Source organism: Phasianus colchicus, chromosome 17 (assembly GCF_987193195.1).
Source record: "Phasianus colchicus chromosome 17, bPhaCol1.hap1.1, whole genome shotgun sequence".
NCBI classification, from domain to species: Eukaryota; Metazoa; Chordata; class Aves; order Galliformes; family Phasianidae; genus Phasianus; species Phasianus colchicus.
Genome location: NC_143452.1, coordinates 10,203,349 through 10,228,151, shown reverse-complemented (window position 1 = coordinate 10,228,151; position 24,803 = coordinate 10,203,349). Strand labels below are relative to the sequence as shown.

Below are 24,803 nucleotides of genomic sequence, written 5' to 3'. Positions count from 1 at the left end.
GACACCACCCCTGAGCCCCCTACACAGGGAACTTAAATCTAACCTCGATAAATAAAACCAAATGTTTATTTACACCAAAGAATTCCAACACTGGATCTTTCACATATGAAGGACAAAGTATATATACACAGCAAGGGGTAGCAGGGCTGTAACAGGGGTGCTTTTTTTTTTTCTTCTTTGTTGTCAATGATAATATTTGTCCACAATTACTGATCTACCATTTCAGTTTAAGTTAAGTCTGCTCACTCCTTCCTCTCAGTGCATATTTACAAGACTGTGAGGTAACTGGTATTCTCACCACATGGCACGTGAGGGAGGGGATGGTGGGTGAAGATGTGGTATCTGACTTGGCGCAGTCTGATTTTTCCAGCTTTAAGTTGCCACCAGCTTGAAACCTATATCAACAATTTAAAAACAATATACCCAATAACAAACTAATTCCAGAGATCCAAGCCAAGCAATGGCAGGAAGCCTCCCCTTCCACGAGAAAGGTGCTGATCAGAGGTTGGTTCTAAAGCAGCACCTTTAACAGGAGGTGGAGAGGACTTCAGTTGGATCGGTCACTTTATGTTTTAAGACTAAAATTACATGCAAGGGGGTGAGTTGGCATTCTGCTTGGCTCCTAAGGAGACATGATTTGATCAAAATAGGGTTTTAGACATTATCTGCACTTCTTTTAAGTTTATACCACCTCTCCGTACTGGAATTGTCTCCTCAGTGTACTGGATCATATGCAGGCTATGGGGTTAAAGTGAGTGAGTGGTACTTAAAGAATCCCCCTCCCCTGCCTCATGAAGACTTGGTTTGGTAGTCTCTGGAGAACAGCACGATCCCCCAAGGTGTATGCTTGTGGAGGAGTAATGGTGGGAACATGAAGAGATTTCCAGCAGGATGCAATAGTTTGGAAATGCTGTTGACTCATCTTTGCTCTTAAATGAAGAGTACTTTTTTTGGGGGGGGAGAGGGGGGGAGGGGAAACTGTCCGAGAAATTTTCCATCTGTAGGTATTTTCAGGGAATCCCCTGAGTTACGAAAAGTTCAAGTAAAAAAAGAAAAATCAGCCTATAATAATTTTGTATATAATGACTGAACTACTATAAATCCACAAGCAACAGTTCAGACACGGTGCCTCCAAAGCGTTCATCCCCTCCCTTCCCCTGCCAGGCACAAGCTGCGTCCTGAGGAGAGGCGGAGGGGGAAACCTCTTCCCCACCTGACTCAGCTCAGGCAGCAGGAGACAGAACCCATCACTACTGCTGAGCGCCTGCAGCAGCTGGAACGGGCATCCCCAGGGTGGTGGTGGCAGAAATGACAGGTGAGCCTGCTAGAGGTCCAAGGGGTGAAGGTGTTGGCACTGAAGAAATCCCTGAAACAGAGACAGGTAAGCAAGAATTAGAGTGAAATGGGTGCACTGATATCCAGGACAGCTCTGCTTCTTCTTAAAGGACAAGTCATCCTCGCAGGTCACTTTGTTACATTTTCAGAACTACCAAAATAAGCTGAGAGTAAAGATCTTTAAGTGTTCTCAGCAGCCTCTCAGAAAAAGCTCAATTTATACACATTTAAGTGTCACCAAAAGGCAGATGTGGTAGCATCACTGTCCTTCCAACTGTTGCCAGAAATTCCACCTCCAAAGCATTTTATAAAATGCAAGACCAGAAAAACAGGTCAACCTGCAGCAAGGCCTGTTCTCCCTCTCTCCCACGTCTTTTTAGCCCCGTCTTCATCAGTTTTAGGAGGTGCCCTAACATCCCACCTGCAGAACTCACCCTCCCAGAACTCACAGAAACTCATTAAAACACCGTGCACCAAGAAGAGTCAATGGCAGAACTGACCTGACATCATACTTGCACTGCTGACAGGAGTGCTGCCACCCGGCATGTTGGACGAGCCCATCCGAGCCTGGTCTTTCACAATGGGATCTAGGAAGAGCACACTGTCCTTAAGCACCGTGTTGCCAGACAGCAGCTGAGGCACACTGCCTGCCTGGCCTCAGTGAACAGCCAGTGCTGGCAAGCTGTCTGCATCAGAGATAATATCAACCATCATCTACTGGTGCACAGAAGTTTGCAGCAACTCCGCTGGAGAGCATCCAACAGGGTACAAAGGTAACGTAACTTAAAGACCCAGAAGGTAAGGACAAGTTGCCTAAATTACGTGGTCTGGAGATCAGCAGGACTGCTTGGTACTAAAAGCTGAAATCATGGCAGAGTTATCTCCTTTCTATGTCAGATATTTCATTAAACTAAACCCAGAAAATGAATGCAGTGAGCAGAAACATCGTAGGGGATAACAAATCATGTCGCCAACCATATCCCACAGCTGTGAACTCTAACAAGGTCCAAGTGATAACTGTTGCCTTTCATAAGATGCATCCAATTTGCTCACCATCTTCAGCTGCAGGTAAAAAGCACTACAGTCAGAACTGTGACATCCCCTTCCTGCCTCCCAAGCCTACTGCAGCAGGTGAAGTAATTTCAAGTTTGCCTTTCCTCATGATGCCTTCGGTACAACCTTTATCTGCATCTAGACACAAATTAATGTTGCTGTTTCCCAATTCTCTCCTTCATGGCTTTCAGCTTTGCTAATGCTCATATTTGCAAAACATTTCAGCTGAACATTTGCCACAAGCGTAACACTGTTGTTTGTTACAGAAGTCAGCTCAGCACCAAGAAAAATAAAGTACCTGAGCAAATATTCATATTTGTGTTGTTATACAGCTGTTCTCACAAATCTTAGTATGTAGGTTTCTGGGAAAACTGCAAGCATTTAAGCATTAATTTTTCACGTTTACTAGTGAAAGTTTCATTTTTGCCTGAAAAAACAAGACTTCAACACACCACTGACTAAGGCACATATTTAGCAACAAGATGACTTCAAAGGGCCTGTTTCTCAACAAAGCAGAGTTACCTGGTTTCATCAAACACAGGAATCCGTATATCCAGACACCTGCTGAAATTAGCACAGGTTAAACAGCAAAGATTCTTTAATGCAGTGCTGCTGATTCACTGCCCTGACAGAGGCACACAACACTGCTTCCTCAGCTGCTGCAGATGGCAATGGCCTACTTATCCACCTCAGAGACGAGCAGCCTCAGCTCCAGCACAACTATTTGCAAAGAACTGGCTTCTCACGTTGCAATTCTTAGCTCTGTCTGTACAACCTACTTGGATGGAGATTTCCCAGAGGAAAGAATGCAGAGGAAGAACTGTGTGAACAGCAGACAGTAGTAAGACCTGCTACTTACAGAAGTAGGGGTGTTCCATGGCTTCTCTTGCTGTGAGTCGTGACTGGTGATCATATCGCAACAGCTTGTCTAAGAAATCCAGAGCTTCAGGACTCACCAGATGTTGGTTCTCGCTATGAACAAAGCGCTCCCATCGTTTACGGGAGTGTCTGCAGAAAACAAGGCACCCAAGTGAGGTGAGGCAGAGCACACAGGTGCCAGACTTCCTATTTTTGAAGACAGGACTACAACAGATGCCCATCTCAAGGACACGTCACTGCTTGCTGCAGCAGCAAGGGGGCTGAACTGAACTGGAGCACAGCAGAGCAGTACACCGTGCCACCACGTGGCGGCACAGCTGCCATGCTTCATGACAGCATGAGGTGTTGCAGAATGAAGGGATAGGCCTGAAGCCTCAGCTTCTGCTCTTCTGTTACACTCTGAACATTGTTTCCTTGTAGTTTTGGCACACGTCACACATGACATAACTACGAGGAAAATAATGTGAGTGCCATCAGCAGAAATTCATTTCCTATATGACAGTCTTGAGAACCATTTTTCTGCAATACCGGAAGGAGTGTTGGCCCTTCATGCTTTATGCTCTGGCAGTTCAATTATTAACCTAAATGACATTTAAAACTCTTTCCTCAAATGTGTCTGCAGATAAAGGTGCATGGGAAGCACTGGCAAAGGGGGTCAAAAGCACAAAGTAACAGTTCTCTCTGAAACAAAAGTCTTTGTTTATTTCAAGCTCCAACTCCACCAAGAACTCATGATCTTCTGAACTACCTCACAGCTTGGCTCACCTGCCCAAGATATCATTGAAACGTGGATCCAGTTCAATGTTGTATTTGTCAATGTAGTCATACAGATCTTCTGTTCCCAGCACCTTGGCTATCCTCACCAGCTAGGAACAAACAAAAATAAGTCAGTGCTGTGAGGGAATAATAACATCAGAGCCAGCACAAAGATATTGCAGCATATTCCCTTGGGAGCACATAGTCTGAGACAGCAGGCACGGGGGCAGTTGGAGCTGTGAGATGACCCACGTATAACTGTAGGCACCAGAAGTGTGTCCCCACTCAGTAAGGGCTTTGTAACCCAAAGCAGCCTGGAGGAAGCTGTGTGCCCTAACATAACTAACTTAGAAGATGGATAGTTCAGGGGCTTTCCTGTAACCTCAGGAATAGTGGTTGTATATCCCAGAACACACCAGCCTTAATAAAAGCAAGATTATAACTTTTACCAGATACATACCAAGGAGCTTTATACTACAATACTACAAAGTATTACAAAACTATTTCTATTTGCTGTTTTAGATGACCTTGCATGATTAAAAAAAAAAAAGGAAAGGAACATGAAAAATGTTTAAATTCTTCTTTGGATTCCTTGATAGAAGCGTAAGCAGAAAATCTTCACTGTGAGAAGAGAAGAGAGATACATGACCAGCTCTCACCTGATCATAGTTGTCATGGCCATGGAAAAATGGCTCCTTTCGGAATATCATACTAGCCAACATGCAACCCAAGCTCCACATATCCAGACTGTAATCATACATCTGTACAAAACCAGAAGGATAATTCAATTTCTAATGAATTCAGCAGAAAAGACTCCCAAAACTAACAGGTTCCCCCTCCCTCCTGAAACGCAAACATGGCCATATTACACCAGGAACAAATACATTAATGCATCTTCATTATCAGACCACTGTTCAACTCCGTGTGAACAGTTCACACAGTGTTAGCTACTCTCACAAAGACTTGGCTTCATTTCTGTTCCCTACTGCACAACTAGGCTTGATTAAAAAAAAATTCAACATTTGTATTCCAACACCCATGATGAAAGATCAGCTCTCCAAGTCCTCAGGTGACTCACTGGTTTAACTCAGTGGCTTTATATCCATTGCTTTCTGCATGTATTTTAGAACAACCACCTTCAGTATCAGGTTGCTAAATACCTGAATTTCTGGTACACTATCTGGGAACGTCAAGGTTTTCTGCATACACATCAGTGGTAAATCCTGGTAATTCTTACCTGATAATCTACAAGGAGTTCAGGTCCTTTGAAATATCTGGAAGCCACTCTGACATTGTACTCCTGGCCAGGGTGATAGAACTCAGCCAAACCCCAATCTATTAGTCTAAGCTAGAAATGGTAGAAAACAACGAAAAACATCAAGGGATGTGCCAGCTCTCCACCTACTGAATCATGCTACGAGTCTACCTGAAAGCTTCATTTACAAGCTCTCTCTGTTCAGTTAATTTGAAATTGATCAGAGTATCTGTTTAGATATTCTCCACACACCAAGACCATCAACCACTCTAAGTCAAATCTCTCCTTACCAACCCAACCAAAACACGTAACCCATAATAATCTTAAGTGGTTCACAAGATTTCAAAATTCTTCATGTGATGGAAGCACAGTTCCCCTATGCCCCCCTCCCAAAGATGTCTGCTAGTACCTCTACACGGGAATACCAAAAATAAATCCCTGTTTTGCCAAGAGAAAAGCAGGACCCTTCCCTGCCCTGAAGTACCTTTCTGTGCTCATGATCAATCATGACGTTGTGAGGTTTGACATCTCTGTGCATGATTCCCATGCTATGGCAGTAATCTAGAGCCTGTAAGTGACAAAGAAGCAGATGCTGGAGTTGCAAGAACCTTTCAAGTTCAGAAGTATTTCTGCATATACCAAGGTTAACTAGGCAGCATGACTTCACTGTTCAGTGATACATTCAGAACTAAACTCACAGACCACAGCAAAGACCTCTAGAGTCCCCTCTCACAGGGAAGTCCCAGCAAAAGAAGTGCCTGATTTCACCTGCTGCATTTACTCAAAAAAAAAAAAAAAAAAAAGGATTTCTGGATTTCTCAGTGTTGTATCCAGATGAAGGCTTTGCTATCCTCATTAAGGGACTAAAATTTCTTGTGGAAACGTGGTTAAGCAATTGGTACTGTACTGATTTGATGTCTATTTTTAAAACGAATTCTTGCATAGGCCTTCCCTTCCCCCATTAGTGACAAGATAACCATTTCAAAAGGATCAGCTGAATACAAAGCTAAGAAACAAATCAACAAAACAGGAAAAGCCCAACTTACCTTCAAAATCTCATACATGTAGAATCGAATATCATAATCTGTTAATGTCTGGTATAATTGCTGTGGGAAACAAATACATCCCATCAGTGGTCAACACCAAAGAAAAATATCACAACTGAGCCAATCCAGAACAATCCAGTTCTGTCCTCAGCTAATGTGATTCTCCAAACCCATTTGAATGAACAGTGAACATTTCCCAAGTTGCTCTGGCTCCACAGATACTCACAGCCTGTTTCTCTCCCATAAAATCACATACACAGCTTACTTCCAGCCGTGCTCAGGAGGTACACTCTGCTCTGGTTCCTGTCACTAACTCCCTCAGCACTAGCCCACCAACTGCACAATTCATTATGCCTGCAGACTGGCAGGTGCTCCCACTTTGAGTAAAGCTGTCACAGGCACTGATGGTCCGCAAGGTAACGGATGAATTTGCTTTTAGCAAATAGAATACCACAGGAATCTGGATCTTCACCTTCTAACTTCCGTGGTAAAATGGTACTAAGGAACTAAATACAAACTTCTATCCAAGTGCATTCATCTTCAAAGACTACTGGTATGTTGGAAGGAAATGATTAAATAACCTGTCTTCCCTCTATATATTAGTTTTTTCCCAGAACATTACAAGTGGTTTCTGAATGGAAAACACAGAAGGTCAGAACTCATACTATACCTTAAAGTCTGTGTTGTTTACATGTTCAAAAACCAAAGCAGGGGTCCGAGACTGAAACAGAGAGAAAAGTGTTCAGCCTTGTTGAGATAAACTGTTTCCATTCAATATAATGCATTAAATCATTTCAACTCCTAAAATTCCTTTAAAAAAAAATGCTCTGCCTCAGGCATAGTTGCAATTTCCCTCAGAACAGAGTCTGCAGCCCACTGCAGTTCTGTCTGTAGGACAAATGAACACGTCTCAGTTCACTGCTGCTTCCTTACAGAGTGAGGGGCAGAAGTGACCTGTGGGGGAAAAGGCCTCTAAAAGAAGTTAATCAGATTAAAGAACTGATCTCATTAAGGGATTCAAAAGCAGGATTTAAGGGCAGAGGAAAACAAAAATGTCAGATCAGAGCTGAAGTGAAACACAAACCTTACCCACAAACCCAAAGTACCCTTTACATCCTGTCCATACTCACCACAGGATCTTTTACTATATCTGCAAGAGTGATTATATTGGGACCGCCTCGCAAGTTTTCTAAGATCTTGATTTCACGCTTGATTTTCTTCTTTTTAACAGGCTGAAGAACAAAACACCAAAGCATAAGACAAAGTGGCCCATAAAGTGAGGCAAACAGACACGAGAGATGACAAAGGTACCTGACTGCAAGTTAGCAAAATACATCAGCACCTTTGCAAGTTAAGTTCCAACAGCTACACTTTGTTGTTACCTATGAATCATTCCAGTAAGAACTCACATCTCTGAACACATTCCAACAGTCAAAATTAACTGACATTTGCTAAATGTACAGTTATAAGAAACTCATCAGCTATCCAAAGGCCACACTAAACAAAGATATTTCACCAGTCAAGGTTGTGGAACAAAATTTTCCAGGAGACCTTAACTCAGCCTGGAAGAATATTACATCTGCAATGGAACATGCAAAGCAGAAATTAAAAATTTAAGGTTAGCAGGCTCCGAATTTTATCACTGCCTTTAAAGGACAACAGTCCTGCGAGCTTATAGGCTTCATTCCACGTAAAAACATGCTGAGGTTCTGGCAGTTAAAGGAGGTGAGAATTCTTTAGTCAGCTGCTGAAAACTTTTCTAACTCCAAGTAAAAACACATTCAGAAACGTGTTGCACATCAGGACTTCTTTAAGAGAAAGGTTAATTCCTTACAGGTAGAGATTTAACTTAATAACCAAGCATATGGCTTCTTATTAAGAGGTTGCAATGATAGCCTATTTCACTGAAGGGGACTCTGAAGCCAGACTTCAGGGATTTTAGTTTTAGAAGACAAGACACTTTAGACCAACTGCAGCATTTTCTGGCCTCCCAGTCACTTCAGGACCAATCTCATGTTTTCCCCAAACCCCTGCTCACCTTGAGAATTTTAACAACTACTTTTTCATTATTTGTAATGTTGATGGCTTCAAATACTTCACTGTATTTGCCTCGGCCTAATTTTCGAACTAGCTGGTAGTCATCTTGATTTCTGTGGAGATAAATAGGTAAAGAATTCCAAATAGCTCAGACATTTCCATCAGAATTTACAAGGTGCTCCTTAACTCTAAATCACTGCCTCCCCCTTCCAGACAAGGTGGATAAACAAGCATCTTCATTCTACTGAAGGCCATGATTACGAACTGAGAGAAGCGGGGAGCTTCTCTTTGTCCAAGCCCAATTCAACCTAGAAGTTGTTTCTTCTGCAGTGGTAATGTGAGCCCATCTGGACTTCAGCAAACTAAAGCTATCCTTTCCAGAATCTATGTAGGTTTGGGAGTACATTTTTCCTAACATAACACTAGGAAAACATCAGTAAAGCTATCAAGACAAAAAACTTCAGTGCTAGCCCATTTAATAGCAGACCAGGCACAAGACACCAATTCTATTCAGCACAGCATGCATTTCAAAAACCAGGAACTGCATCAAAGCTGAGGACAGGGCTGTCTGGACCCTGCCCACAAAAGCAGGAGCACAGAGCCATGAAGCTGCATCACTGCCATCTGATTCTTGGACATTTCATTTATGAGCTCAATTGAGACATTTCCCTTCCTTCAGAAAGGAGCATAGATGTCTTTTGTAGTCACTTGCAGAGAGAAGAGCAACAGGTCACAAGGAGACGTACTATTCCAGTTTCCTGAGTCTCTTCACTCCTCCAAATCAGAACCATTTTTCCAGCCCCACTCCCAGAGTCATTTAGCCTGTTTCAGATAAAAGACTTTCTTCCTTCTGAAAGAAAAAGTTTCCTGACCACACATCAAAAGCTATTCAAACCAAAATCTTGATGGAGACACTAAAAACATCCTTGTGCTGCCAGGGATCTAAACATTCAACAAGAGATGATTTCAGATACACAACAGGCTATTTTGCCATTTCTGCAATTCCAAAAAAAAAAAAAAAAAAAAAAAGCTGTGATCCTAACTTGCCATGTACACCAGATATCTGCCAAAGAGCATGAAAGCCTAACGCAGCACAGGTGCCAAAGCTTCCCTTGCACCACTCTGCCAGACCCTACGTGGATCCTGCCCAGCCCAAACTTACCCCCACTCAACCACATGCGACTCGTAGTCCCAGTACTCCCGGGGTCTGTGTGTGTTCACATCCGTGTAAACCCTGGCCCTGCTCGGCACGGGTCCCGACATATCAGACAGGTTGGCAGGTGGAAGCGATGAGATGTCTGAAACCAGAGGCTACCCAATCTCCAAAGCAGGACAGAGGAGAAAGGCCTCAGACAGGCCTCTGGTTCTTCCAACTAAAGAGAGAGAGAAAATAAACCGAAGGTTAAAATCTCAAGATACTATAAAAATATTTAAGTTAATAATTAAAAGCTGTTGAGAAGTTGGAGTCCAGCCACAGACCTGGGATCATTTGTCAGGACCTGAAAACCATTTGTCCGCTTTCCCTCACACAAGACAGGATCATTTGGACCCAACAGCAGAACAAACACCCTGTACACACCTTGCAACTTTCAGTACCAAGTATCCAACTTATGGCCGAAAAGATAACTTTCTACAAGGGAAGAACCGCAGCATGCTCTGTATCAGCAGACGGGCTCCTCCCTTCAGCTCTGCAGCAAAGGCAACAGCCACCTACTGCAACTTTTCTCCACCCTGGGCGAGTTCATGCCAGTGCAGAACCAGAACCCTTCACTCACTGTGTGCTGCACATCCTGCCCCTCTTGCAGCACACTGACAAGCTGTGCTGCCAACAGCAGACAGATTTACAAGGCGGTCACCTGTGCAACCTAAGTTAAGCACACCCCCAAGTTTCAATTTCTAGAAACACAATCTTCATTTAAAGCAGAATTTCAGGCCTGTTAAGTTTCACCATTGTTATGACTGGTTGAAATAACTGAGCAGGAAGCTGCTGTTCAAACACATGCTCTAATTTCTGAATATTTAAGACAACAGTAACTTACTCTAAGAACTACACTAATCGTGCTTGTCCAGAGTCTCAACAATCAGAACAGCTCTGGTTTCCAGCCTGCCATAAGACCTAGTATTCACTACTGATTTCTCACTCAGTGACCATACAGGGAAGTTTACTCAAACCCCTGCAGAGGAATCATGGTTGACAAGCGTACTTCTTTGCACCAAGGAGCTCCTTGGTGCAGAGGCAAAACCTGTTTATGGAGCACACTGCTTTTTCAGGCCCGGTCAAAGGATGCAGCTAACACCAGTGGGACCTCAATCAGCAGGACAGTGATCACATCACCTCCCGGCCCAAATTCAGAGCGTGCTTCCAATACTGTCAGTACAAACACACTGCAAGGGCTACAACACCCTGAAGTGAGGGATGGAAAGCAGCACCTACAGGTGATCCTACCAATATTACCCAATAGAATTAGAATGCACAAATATTCAAGTCAGTAATGATGGCTCCTGTATAAAAACCAGATTGTTGAGACTCTGGACAAGCCTCCTGGTATTTATAAATCCAGGCTATCTATTAACAGCACAATGGTAAAGGCAATAAAGCATGCCAAAAAACTCAATGTTTTTTTTCTTTTCAATAGGCCAGAAGCAGGCAGAGGAAAGCTCTCCATTCTGCCAAGCATTAAGTGCTATGATTTTATACCGGATGTATTGTCCTGCCTAAATAAAAGCAGTGCCTTGCACCCCTCAAATCTTTCTCCACAAGTGAAAGCTGACATACTTTTAAACATTTAAATACAAGAATGTCTTTGTCAGCTTTCAAAATAACTTTGGAGGAAGGAAGCTGTATCAGAGTCTGAAGGAGCATTGTTTGGCATGCAGCACAAGGCAGAGACTGCATGGCTGTGGTCACAGAACGGCCCTCCGTGGGCAATGCTATAACCCAAATGAATGGGAATTATTTGCTATGCAATCCTATCCCTTCATGCAACTACTACACTGCAGGAAGAAGTAATAGCACCATTAATCAGAAATTAATAAGACCTAGAAAACTGTTCAGAGCTGTTAAGTTTAGGCTACCAGGATGTATCACGCCAACAGAAAATTCTAGAAGTCAAATCCTGCTCTGCTGACAGTGTCCTGTCCATGGCTTTGATGTCTGCAGCAGGAGCCCAGAGGCACAAATCCTCCTCCTGCACTGTTTCCTACAGCTCCACCAGCAGCCGCCTGCTTTGGATGCAGGAATGTCTGCGACAGCTCTTCCTGGCACGAGCTAACCAAGCCTTCTCTCATAGCACAATCCATGGTAACGTGGGTTATTTTTTGACCTGGTGACACACAAATGCTGTGGCAGGCAGCTGCAGGTAGGCAGGGAAGCAGCCATCCAGCCTCCAGGCTGAGAAGGGACACAGCACTGTTCTGAAGTCTGCAATGGAGGCGTGATCGACTTCTGACAGCAAGGGACAGGGCAACATCCAGGTAACAGCAAGAAATATGACTGAAAAAAAAAAAAAAACACCTATTCCTGGTCAAAATGTTTATTCCTCTAACAAAATACACATTTCAATAGATCAGACAGCAGTCATCTCAGACCTCAAACCATTTATGTGGCATGACTCAGCTGCTCAGAAAGTCGATGTGTATTCCAAGACTGCATTAGCAGAACATGCAAGTTCACTACAATGCTCTCAGCACAGTGCAGTTAATTTAATTTCAAAGTTTCATCATCGTGTTTTTGTTTCTCCTATCTCCTCGTGCTTCCAGCAGGTTTTCCACTTGCTTTTTTGTCTGCCCAACACTGCTTGTGTTGGGAATCAGAGAGTATCTGGAGTTGGAAGGGTCCCACAAGGATCAAGGCCACCTCCAGTCTCCACACAGACAACCCAGTGTCTGAGATGACTGAGCAATTCTAATTTTTAAGCATAATCCATATCAACACAACATGACTGTTCCACACTACCCAGCAAGATCACTTCTTCAGCAGGCAAAAAATTAAGAAATCAATCTCATTATCCAAAGATAGATCAATTTTCACAGTAGATATTTCCTTGTCACGTAACTGCAGCCTAGCACAAGCTCTGTTGTAACAGACTGCTCAGAGGTTTTTACAGGAAATCAACTATGCTTCTAAGAATGGCACACACAGTGCCTAATTATGAAGGTAGGTATTACCATCTACTGCTTTTTTAAGTGGAAAGGAGAGAATACAGATAATTTGGTTTTAAAGCAAACAAAATTACTTACTTACACAAACTTACCTCACCTGAAAGCTTCTCACTCCCCCTACTCAAACTGCTAAGGAACATGCATATATTTTGCATTCACTACACCTGCAGAGGGATAATCTTGCAATGAATCCAAATTCTTTGACAGAGGGGACAAAGAGGGATAAATACCTGTCATGCAGTTTTAAGGTAGGAAATACACAGTACAAGTAGCAATTACACCTAACTGAGATGAGTGTCCTGAGCTTATTAGAAAGGTTAAACTCTATTGCTGCAGTCAGAATCCAAACAGAAGATGCCATTTATTAATTCCTGCATACATGACAGCATCTAGAATAATTCACTTATTATTTGGACCACCAAAAGTAACCTATGTTGTAGGTAAGGTTACTGTGACTAGTATCACCAACAAGAATGACAACCACCCTCACAATGAGAAGAAATAACTTCTGTATCTGATCAGAATTTCTCATCATCTGGAGGCACTCCAGAGCTGTGCTGCAAAGTTCTGTAACCACGTCCCACCTCCACCATTACTCGTCCTCCCCAATTCAGGCAAATGCATTCCCTTCAGAAGCAGCAAAGAACCTGCAACAAAAGCAGACCAGACCAAATCCTCCATCTACAGAACTGAACCCACCGTGTTGTGACAGTAAAACAGCAGTTCCTATGCTAGAGTGCAATGAGTTCAAAGTAATGTAGTACCTGCTGCACCTAGGCAGAAGCTCTGCTGTCATCAGTCCTCTGCTGGCAGACAGGAATCTGGTGCTCAAGTGCCACCAGCTGGCTGGCTGTGAGCTGGAGCTAACCTTACAGCCTCTGTGTGACACTGAAACATTTGGGACAATAGGGCAAGCAAAGCAAAAGCATTCGAGGACTCACAAAAACAAAACACACCTCTGAAAAAAAACCTGTTATTTCTCTGGTTTAACTGAAGTGCGTAGCTAAGAAACAGAAGCACAAGTCTGTAGGCAATGCAGCAGGTCAGTGAGGAACACAAAGCCCTCAGTTACCCGCCTGGCACTTGCTGTCCAACTCTCTGCCTTGGCACTGCAAGGACACAGAGCAGCTATTCTGCCCCAGCTGTGTTTCTCCAGCAATACCCCTCAAGCAGACACTGCATGGTGGCAAACCCAAACAGAACCAGCAGTTGGTTTTTGCACACAGGCCTGCCCTTAACTATGGTCTGTCAGTAGTAGTAAGCCAGCTATCAGCTCATCCTGCACCACAGGGCTCTGCTTATCCTGCATGCAGAACGGTGAGAACAGGGTCAAACTCCACACTGCTGATAAGAAGTCCATAGGAGTGCCTGAGAGTCAAAGTCAAGGGATCAGAACAGTTGTGCTGCCACCATACAGGAACGTCACTGCTAGGTCTACTAATTAAAAGAGGCCTCTTCTTCACAGTTTGACTTTCTCTAACAGCAGCTTGCTGTGCTACCTTTTGTGCCTGAAGTTCAGCAAAACAGTCAGTAGATTTTCAATGTTTACTTCGAATTTGATTTTTAAAACTTTTTAATTCTTTAATTTAAATCACTGTTAGAAAACTCCTCCTTTTTAAGAAGGGAATCTAGCATCTAGGCAGTGTTACTGTAATCCCTATGGCAACCCCCTGTCCCCACCAGTGCACAACTACTACAGGGATTTCCTTTGCCTACTATCTTCCCAACTGCACCACTCTGAGCAAGTGGCACCATAACACAGGCAAGGAATTAAGCAAATCAGCAGAAACACACCTACTTAGCCTCTAGTAAAACGCTTTCCCCCCCCCCCCCCCCCTTTTTTAAGTCACAAATAACCAAGGTACTGGATTTTTTCCCCCTTCTTTTGAAGGCAATGCTTTTAACATGGAGTGCCTCTCAAGTACACAGTTACCAGAACCTGAAACCTAGAAATCTGCAGCAGTGTGACGCAGTGCACACAGCGAGCTGGAAGCCAAGAGCTTCCCAGAAGACTGTTGTCCTGGGGAACTCCAAGTACTACCCAAGTGATGACCTTTGTGGAGAAGGCTTGGAGTATAAATAAGGCACCCACAAACATAAGCATCACTTGACACTGGCCTGTCTGCAGGCTACTGCTCACAGCACAGCAAGCTCTTGTCCCAGCAAGCAGGACACTGCTGGCTGCTTTGGTGTCACCCAGGCAGATCAGAAAGAACTTGGTCCCTTCTGTTCAATATCACAGTCAGTGCAGGTGACTCACTTGAACTTAGGTGGAGTCAGCAGAGAACACCTATCACAAGGGTAAAAAGTCCTAAGCTGCCCCATGCCAAAGCCAAAGAGCCAAGAGAATATTTCTATCACTTGGCCAATTCCAGACAGACTGTGCCAGACCACCTCCTCCTACCCCCAGGCAGAAAGCCGGATGCTCAGAATGGTCACACAGGTCTGCAGACTTCCCTCTCACTTCTACTTTCCCCATGTAAGCTCATTATAAGCTGCAACTATGACTAAGTAAAGCTGTCAACAGACTGAAACAGACAACAGCCAGTTCATTATGGGGAAAAAAGCCCTCAACCAGTCGAGTTCTGTTATACTGCTCCTTTATTCTTGGTTACCAGAGAGACATTACCTTTCAGAGAAAATGGCTCAAACCCAACTTCTGAAATCCTAAGTATAGAAATGTGCTTTGTTAGTGGGAGGAAGCATTCCAGTTATTAGATAAAACTGGTTATAACCTCCTTCACATAGCCTATCTACCCCTTGCCTGTGAAGCCTCCCAGGAAGGAGCACTCACTTCTTCAGTGTTTGGAGAACATGTAGTACTGGGTAGAGGCTACTGAAATTAAAAGAGCAAGATATGCTTAGATATTATAATACAACCTACTGACAGCCAACATTATTCAAATCCCAGTTCAGGAAGAAACAATAATAACCAACTTGATAAAAAACATATGTTCTATCTCACAACAGAAATCTGATGTCTGTATTTTCACAATAATGGAACTGCTGCAATACAGGAATGGAACAGATGACCTCCACAAGTCCCCTGCAGCCTATATTTCTCTGCAATTTTATAGCTGAAATAGAAATGAGCCTGGATTAACAGAACTGACATTTCACATCCTTTCCTGAAACCCATTTACCTACTAAAGGGACAGTATCAACCGAAAAGCAGATTTTTAACATCTAATTGAGTTGAAAGAAAGCTTCAGTTTGAAACCAAAAACTTTTCTCTTGATATTTTTTTGGAACAGCAGCCTGCTCTAACAACATGTTTCCAACAAAATTATTTTCCAGATTTCTTTTAAATAGCTGCTTGCGTCCGGCCCTGGAGAAATAATAAATCTAATGCATAAGGACCTCAAACGTTATTTTGAAAAAGAAACAGGAATATTGTGATTTAATTCAAGGTAGGACGTAGCCTGTCATCTCTTTTCCCTGATGGCTGGTCAAGAAACATCGTGGAGCAATTCTGTACTAGCAGTGTTGTAACATTGAGACTGGCTCTTTCTTTACCCATATTACTAATTCCTCCTCTGAATTCCTTGCAGCTTCTGCCAGTGAAGAAGTAATCCCTCGTAATGTGGGCCTCAATTGAATAGAAGTCACAGGACCAATCACTGGAACAGTTTTACTGCAACTCCACAGTCCTGGGCACACCTCAGCTCTCCTGCTTTACAAACAGTGCAAGCAGCATCCCACGTCTGATAGGCACAGGGTGCTCCAGCAGCTCTGTCACAGTTAGCCTTCATTGTTGTTCAGAGCCATAGCAACAGAATTTTAGAAAAGCTCACACAGAGAATCATAGATCATCGACAGGTTTCCAGACTCTCAGCCTAGTTGGACAAGCATCCTTTGCAAAACTCCTGTGTTGGGAACTGCACATATACCTGGGCCAAATGAGCTGGGATTTCCTCCAGCAGCAGGAGGCTGCCAGTGACTGGAACGTTCCTCACTGCATCTCCTAAGGGATTCCATACAGAACAGCCAGTCAACTTCACAAGTTCTTCTCTTCCCACCCATCCCATCAAATCATAGCTTCTCCTTCATATCTGAAGATCTGAGCTAGTTCACAGCACAAAGAGCAAAGGGAAAGCTTTTCCCAACACAAACCCACCATTTGGAATGAGCTGCAGCAGTCAGCAATGCGGGTGAGATTCCCGGGCCCTCACAGCAGAGCACGAAGGGCAGCAGCTCCGCCTACTATGGCTCCCAACCCCCTCAAACAGGGCAGGTATTGTTATTGCCACCACTTCACATTCATGACACAATCAAATAAAAATGGCTACATGCCTAACTCAAAACAGACAGCAAAAAAACCCAGCTCCAAGTGTAGCCACAAACAGCCAAACCCGTGTACTCTGCAAACTAGAAAGTGGTGACAATCCTCTGCTGCCAGCATCTCTTGGCATTTGGGTGGGCTGAAGAAGAGGAGTTCTCCCTCACCATCAGGAATAGCTGAAGCTGTGTGCTACCTAGGGCATGTGACAGGCTGTAACACAGAATATAGGGTTTATTTTGTTTTTATTTTGAGCATTTCAAAGCAATTGCTTGCAAGAACCTCAACACAGAGTGAAGCGATTCTTTCTCTTCTAGATACATTCCTATAAATGAAGCTCGTGCTGGAGCTTTGGACAATATTATCCTATAAGTCAATGACCAAAATTACCACTTCTGAGGTCTTGGCAAAACCAGGGACTTTTCCTGAAAGCTCAGAAAGGGGAATGTTTCAGCATCACCACAGGCTCTTCCCAGCTAACATCAGGTCAACTGGCAGCACCCTCCAGAAAGTTCTTCCTTTGTAATTACCACTAAGTGACACAGTTGTTTTCCACATTAATTAGTATGCAGAGTACTGACAGTACCATGGCTCAGCTGATTTGACTCCCGCAGTTCACATGTGGCATGATTTAGCTAGAACTCAACAACTAAATGGAACCTGCTGTCTGTAAAATTGATTTGTTTTTCAGACTGATCAGGTGATTCCTAAAGGCAGGGAAAGTTACCAAAGCCAGAGAGTAAACCTGTCTGTATGGCACATAACCATTTCTTCAGGAAATCTCTGCGATCAGCTGCTTCCATCAAGCAGGCAGCATACCATGGGCCATCTCTGCAGCTCAGCTGGCATCCAAAGGGCTGGGGAAGGGACACTCAAGGCAGCTCCATCTGAAATAGTTCCAGCCATTGTTCTGCAGAAATGTGATGCTGTTAGCATGAGACATACCTAGCTACAACCACTCCGAAAATCAGAGGGAAACAAAATCACTTCTGAAACTCCAGAAATCATTCTCTATCATGTACTGGCTACTCTAACACAGCACAACACATACTCAGTTTACGCAGCTACAGCCAGACACAGCAGCTCTCCTAGATATGGCAGGTGATGTCAACACACCAACTGAGAAACATGCCATTGTGATTTTTGTATTTTGCACCAGTGCTTTGGAAATTAACCAATACCTCATCAACACAGCATTCATCACTCTGTGTAACCCAACAGGGATATGAGTGCTGAATCTACCTTTGCTACACTAAGCCAAACCACAGTGCTGGCAGCCCATGTGAGGGCAGGCCTGTCCATCTCCCAGCATTGCTCTTCACCCCTTGGAAAGGCCCAGTAAGGCCACTGGGCAGCATTACGTCATGACTTAGGAAGAGGATAAGTTGTTGTGCCTTGTTAGATGCACCCAAACATTCTGGAATGCCAGAACTTGTAGCTTTTAATTTGTAACTCAGTTGAAGTCAAGCAAAACCACCTCCTCTTCCTTCTGGAATATCATCAGAGCTGTGGAATCTGCAGAAGGAAAGGCTGAAATTTAAAAGCACGTCAGTAACAGCTAGAGAAATCTGCAAACAAAACTTGTAAGAAAAGGAGCAGTGCAAAAGCTCTCACTATTCTATGCTAGAAATTAATTTGTTGTGTGCATCCATGCTGATCCATTTTCAGAACACTAAAAATAAAGACAGAGTGATGGCTCCTGCACACAGGGATGTGTGTGCTGCAGAACCGCCTCCTCCAAGGCGAGGAGCCCACGGGAGAAGTTCCGTACATCATCCTGGGCATGCAGGAGGTACTTCACCATGCACTGAGACCTCCCCCACCCAGTCATTAGATTAAGTAGCTGGGTGGCCTGCTTCAGAAAGCAAATGGTAATATTTCTTAAAAATCTGGAAATTGATCACAATAAGGTCACAGTCTACACTCACACAGAAATAAGTTCTGTGGAAAATTCAAGTTATTGAAATTAGAACCTTCCAAATACGAGCCTGGGCTAGAGCTGTCTTGGGTTCACAAAGAGTTCCAAGGCCTCCCCTCTTCTCTTCAGTCTCCCAAACAGCAGCAAGAAGTGCACAGCGAAATAATCTGTTGGAATTAAGCTGCCCAGAACAGCCTGGCCAAAGGAGCAGGTACAACTCATGTTAGGATCACTTCACTGCTCCTCTACTGCTGAGGCCTGACCAACAGGAGATATCCTTGAACTGCTGATCCTACAAGAACATCAACAATCCCATTTCTGATTATCCTTTCCTACTGAAAGACAGGTTGGGCATCTCAATGGCAAATTTAGATGGAGTGTGAGAAATGGGCTGTAAAACACACTGCTTTAATCACCAGAACTAATACCAGCTCACACAGCTGCAGTCTCCTTTTCAAAGTGGCCTTTCTAGATCTGAAGGAGAACATCTTTTCTCCAATCAGGTTTCATAAAGCCCAGAGAAATCAGCTCTTGGAAGCCCCTGGAAGGAGATATCCAGGCTCAGATGATTATCCAAGTAATCTTCCAATCAAAAGCAGGTGACAGCTGCAGTGAAATTAAGTCCCTTCTGATCTTAAAACCTGGGGCATTTATTCTCTTAAGACCCTCAGAGGACAAGAAAATCCAAGATGGCACCAACCTCACCGCAGTTCACAAACCAGATACCTCAGTGCAAGCAATTGAGAACTGACAAGCCATTGAGGTGACAGCTCTGGTAACCCAGAAATAAAACCCTGCCCCTTCAGAAATGTGACATGAAATTTATCACACCAGCACAATGTCACCCATTTGCTTCTCCTGTCTTCCTTGCTGTTATTCCTTAGAGGACACGAGGAAAGGTAGAAAGAGAAAATTTGTTCTGTAAGGAGAAAATGCAGGAAAAAAAGGAGTGGAAATGGTAAGGAGACTGACATTTCACACAGCTGGGAGAAGTTACCTCCCCATTCCTTTCATCATTTTAGAAACACAGTTTCTTTCTCTATATCTCTATTACCATCTTTTGCTGTCTGACCTCCCAATATTCCCACCAGAACTGTTTAAGGCATTGAAAAATGCTGGGAATCTCTTATACTACAGTGATTTTGTCACTCCTTTGCAAAACTGTACTTTTTTCAGATTCTCCCTCAATAATTCCCACTCACATTGCTTGCATTATTGCTCTCACTTTGCATCACCTTTTCTCAAGCAAATGAATACCATTAACTGACACTTCAAAAGACTTAATTCCACTAAGTTTCATGAAATATTCCCTGATCCAGTTTCCTCCAAATTCGCTAGAACCTACTGCCAAGTTTTACCATCCTTCTTCCACAGAACCATTATTTCCAACAGAACCTACTTCTCCTCAAACCATGAATCCATACACCCCGCCACAACCAGAACCTGCTCTGCATCAGCCACATGTAAGTATGTACCTTCCTCTCCAGCATCACACATCACACTCTTCCAGCCCACTCTTAACCCCAGCACAGTACATTACCTGCCTATCTAGTAATCTCTCCTACATCCTTCCTGCTCTGGTAACAGCAAAGGAAAGAACAATGTTGCCTCTCTCACTCCAGGGTGCAGACCCCAACCCTATTTCAACTTCTCACAGGTGGCACCCAGCAAAGCAGGCTCACCCATTCCATCTGCAGGGCACTGAACTCTGCTGCTGCCCACACCCAGAGCAGAAGGCAGTGAGGTTTCACCAACACCAAATAAATGACAGAAATAACACTACCAGGTAACAGAGGAAGGGCAAAACCACATAAATCTCTCCTAGGCCAGGATGTATGGATCACTGCCTACCACTGGAGATCCAGGGTCTCTAGAGCAGTATCCATATGATAAACCCTCCTCTGCCAAGAGGCACCTGATCTGGAGGACTTCCAGCTAGCTATTCCACCTTTTTCTTGCTCTAAGTATAGACACAGTTTGTGTCTCCACAAAGGATATCTCACTGCTGATGTGCTTTACCCAGGCACAGCACTGTGCTATAAGAACCAGCCCATTACCCTCATTCTAGAGATAATTAAGGAGCCAATCAAGCACTCTTTGCTCCACACTTTACTCGGTTCCTGTGTACTGCTCTCTGAAATGCAGCCTTCCCCCTCCGAGCAGCTTTGCCCTTTTCTCCAACACGCCAACATGAACATACAGGATGAGTGATTTCATTGTTCCTACATACTCTATAGCCAAATCCATGCCACTAGACTCACCTCCAATACCTAAGCTGACTGGCAACACAGCATGAACACCAGCTCTCTTCAAGACCAAACATTCTGAGCAACTACTACATTTTTAATGAGAGAGCCTTCTGAGCAAAAACTGCAACACTACCTGAATGAAACATCACTGCTGTCTCCACGTACCCAGAGAAGCCCTCAAAGCCTCTACAAAGACATGGCACCAGCCATCTTCAGCAGATGCCAACTTCCAAAGACCACACAACCAACTTCCCAGTGCCAGCACAGCCTCACCTGGTACAAAGATACCAGCACAGTGCAAAAGCCTGCCCTGAAACACAGACTTAAGTCCCATAAACACAGCCTGCAAAAGGGACGTGATACCCTTCATGAGCCTCAGCATACATCAACCACTTCTGCCAGCAGAAAACATATCTGTGACTGAATGTTTATAATCCAAACTTTATTGGTTGTACCCAAAGCCCTTAGTAAGAAAGAATAACCTAACAAATAGCACTCATGAGGTTTCATAATCTTATCTGCCCTTTCGTTTACAAAGCATATTTTACCAACAACCACGCAGCCCGTTGCCCCAAGGCGCACCGAACTAAATTACAGCAAGGGCGAGACTGACCACTGCTGCTCCGGGAGGAGGGGAGGCCCTGCGAACCGCCTGCTTTGCGGCCAGGGCGGCCCAGAGCCGAGCTCCTGTGCCGGGGGCAGCAGATTGGAGGCACATTCTCGGCCCCTCGCGTCCCCCCGCTCACTTAAGCCGGGCAAAAGAAGGAAAGACGGAGCATTTTAGCTAACGACCACCTAAACCGCCGAGAAGACGGGAGGGGGAGGGGGGGATGGGAGGGCCGGTCTCCCACAGAGCCCTGCCCACTCCGCGCGGGAGGCAGCGGGGGGGGGGGGAAAGGGGAAGCAAGGACCACGGGCCGGCCACAACCGGGCGGCCCGAAACCGCCCCGGGCCCCGCTTTCCCCGGAGGCACGGAACCTCCCCGGGCAGCAGGGGCCGGCCCTGCCTCGCCCCCCCCCGCCCGGCCGTACCCGCTCCGACCCCCCGTCCTCGCTCCCCTCAGCGGCGCCCGGCCGAGCCCCTCCCGCGGCCCAGCTCTCCTCAGGGGCGATCCCAGCCCCTCGGCCCACACTGCGCCCGGAGCGGGGCGGGGAGCGCGAGGAGCCACGGCGGCTCCTATCCCCCGCCGTCCCATCCTCTCTGCCCGCCGCAGAGCCCCGGGAGAGGCGCCGGAGCTGCCGGGGCCCGCCGGTACCTGCCGCGGCCGCCCGGTCGCCGCCCGCCCGCCGGCCGCACACAGACAATATGGCGGAGGCACAAGGCTCGGCCGCCAGCCGCAGGGACCAGAGCGAGGCGCGCCGGAAGCGGAAACCCCACCACCCGCTGGCGCGCGACGTGCCGCGGGAAGGAGGGGAGGTGGGGAGGATTTGCGCATGCGCGAGGGCGGTCGGCACGCCGCAAAGGATCCTGGGGGCTGTAGTTCGCGATCGGGGTACGGAGATGGAGAAGGGTGAGGTTCTCGGCCGTGCGGCTGGAAGGCGCGGGGAGACCCGGGGGATCCTCGCTCCGAGCCCGGAACGTCCCGCGAGGTGCGGCGGGGCCTGGCTGCCATCCATGAGCGGCCTCGGTGGGAGGCGGCCCGGAGGAGGGCCGTCCCTCCGCGGGTCTGTGCTCGGGGCCCGCCGCCAGGTGGCAACTGCGGCCCAGCGCGGCCTAGCGCGGCCCGGCCGCCGGGAGCCGAGCGGTTCCGTGCGCCGCCCGCAGCCCTTCCCTTCCCGCGCCCTCCGAGCCCGCCGTGCGAGCGTGGCCCCCTCTGCTGTGTGGGAGCCCTGAGCCCCTCCGGGGCCCGCGCACCACGGCTCGTCGGCTTTGATTCCCCGTCGCTCGGCCCCGAGCAGCGCCGCTCCACCGGAGTTTGGCCAAAAGCCGACACCCAGCACCTCTGCTGCAGGCTGAGACTGGGAGGAGGAGGAAATGCGTTGAGACCCATCTCGATCACATCTGCTGCCCGCTCTGCAACCGCTCCGCGCCTCCAAGCACCGCAGCTAGGGCAGGAATGCACCGCCAACAGAGCAGGAGTGCAGCCCGCCTCACATCACCCCGTTTGGAGACACGTGGCTTCGTGCTGATCGCATCCCTGCCGCGGGGGCCACGCTCCTGCCAAGTGCTGCAGCCCCTTGGGAGCTGGGAGCCATCCCATAGGGGAGAGGGGCTCTCACTGAGCCGTGCCCAAAGCCTCTTGTCCCTGGGAAGCTGTGTGCCCCTGCCTGCAGCCCACGTGCCTGCACCCCTGCGGCCTCGTGCTGCACTCTGCTCTCCTTGCGTGGGAGTCTCACTCGCGGGAGGAGCTGCTGGCGGCTGCTTGCCCAAATCCCACAGCCCCCCACCCCAGGTCACTCCCATTAGGTAAAGGAGCAGCTCGTCTTGGCGGGGGTATCTCCCTCTTGTGCTTTCCTTGTATTGTACGGGCCTGGGTCATCGAGGAAATCTTACAGGTCCTTCTGCTGCCGAGTGGTCACTGGGGAAGCCCGGCCCCCTTCCCCCCATTGTCAGAAGCCGGGCTGTATCCTTGCTCTGAGCCCCGGCCCCTAAAAATAGCTCTTTGTCAGGCGATTGTTCCGACACCTTCACGACGGCATTGACGTGGGCTGGAGCAGGACAGAGATGGGGTAGGTGGAGGGGAAGAGCTGGAGGTCCCTCCTGGGACCGCTCTGAGTATTTGCCACTGATAACAGCTCCTGTTGGGGGAAATGGGCTCCAAGCACGCGGCTCTGTGCCAAAGGCCTCCCTGCATGCTGCTGCCCACCTGTCACCTCTCCTCCACCTGTCCCTGCTCCGTGTTCATCCTGGGTGCCCAGGCGACCCTGCTGCAATTGTGGGATAGGAGCCCTCCCAGGTCTCTATCTTGGACCTTGCAGCAAGGTGCTGGACCTGGTGTGAGGTCCGGCCTGACACCCCCAGACCGTTACCCCAGGGAATCCCACGTGTCCATTGCAACGTGGTCGCTGCAGGCAGGAGTCTGCCCTGTTGGGGATTGAGGCAGGACGGAAGTCAGCCCAGATCCCACTATGTTTTGGCCAAGCTAACCCAGCCCTACAGAGCTGTCACTGTTGGGTAGGACAGAGTGTGCTCCATGGTGCTGCCAGGAGCTCCTGGCCCTGCACCCTAGAGTTGGGGTGCCACACTGTTTGGAGGGATCCCTTGCATCAGAGGGGGACCCCGCTCTGCTTGTCCTCCTTTGCCCTCTGCTACCTCGCTCCCTGTCAGCTGGAGGTGGCCATGCCCCTGGAGACCTCTCCTGCCCAACCACCCCAGCTGCAGAAGCAGTGTTTTATTTCCCATGAGCTCGAGCAGGTCTGGATTAAAATAAACTGCTGGCCCAGATCCCTTTTCTGGTGTCACGGGAGATGCTGTGCTTGCTGCGAGCGCTGCCTACGGCCCTGCTGAGCCCTGACCCTCAGGCCCTGTGTGGCAGTGGGGGCTCGCCCAGCTCTGGGACCCCTCCACTTACCCACTGCCACCATCCCCATGCCGAGCTGAGCCCTCTGGGACTGTAGGGCAGGGCACAGGGCCAGCCCCACTCTGATTACCCCCAGCGCTTTTTCCTTTTTCTCCCTTAATTTACTGAGTGCTAAATCCAAATATTACAACTTCCCCTCCACACCGCTGGTTACGCAGGCGGCCCCCGGCCGGGCATTGTCTTATTGTTTGCAGAGGGAAGCTCCAGCGGGAGATTAACCTGGCGTTCACCCCGCACACAGCTTCACACCCTGTCCCTGCTGGGGGGGCCTGCACCCTAGGGAGCACACAGTGCATGGAGGGTCATTGGACTAGT

General features: G+C 46.8%; 1 protein-coding gene across 2 annotated transcripts; it reads right to left on the bottom strand.

Moving 5' to 3' along the window:
* Window positions 1-44: 44 nt before the first annotated feature.
* CSNK2A1 (casein kinase 2 alpha 1) lies at window positions 45-22,372 on the bottom strand. 2 transcript variants are annotated; one of them, XM_031589001.2, is made up of 13 exons: window positions 22,224-22,372; window positions 9,524-9,734; window positions 8,363-8,474; window positions 7,455-7,556; window positions 6,995-7,045; window positions 6,325-6,384; window positions 5,763-5,846; window positions 5,261-5,371; window positions 4,683-4,784; window positions 4,033-4,133; window positions 3,248-3,396; window positions 1,836-1,922; window positions 45-1,366 (listed from the first exon to the last, which is right to left on the bottom strand). In XM_031589001.2, exons 2-13 carry the CDS (start codon window positions 9,622-9,624, stop codon window positions 1,251-1,253), a joined length of 1,176 nt encoding a protein of 391 aa, XP_031444861.1. In that variant the 5' UTR covers window positions 9,625-9,734; window positions 22,224-22,372; the 3' UTR covers window positions 45-1,250. The 2 variants fall into 2 exon arrangements, with proteins under 2 accessions (XP_031444861.1, XP_031444870.1); XM_031589010.2 differs by lacking the exon at window positions 22,224-22,372 and adding an exon at window positions 16,039-17,550.
* Between the last annotated feature and the right edge of the window lie 2,431 nt (window positions 22,373-24,803).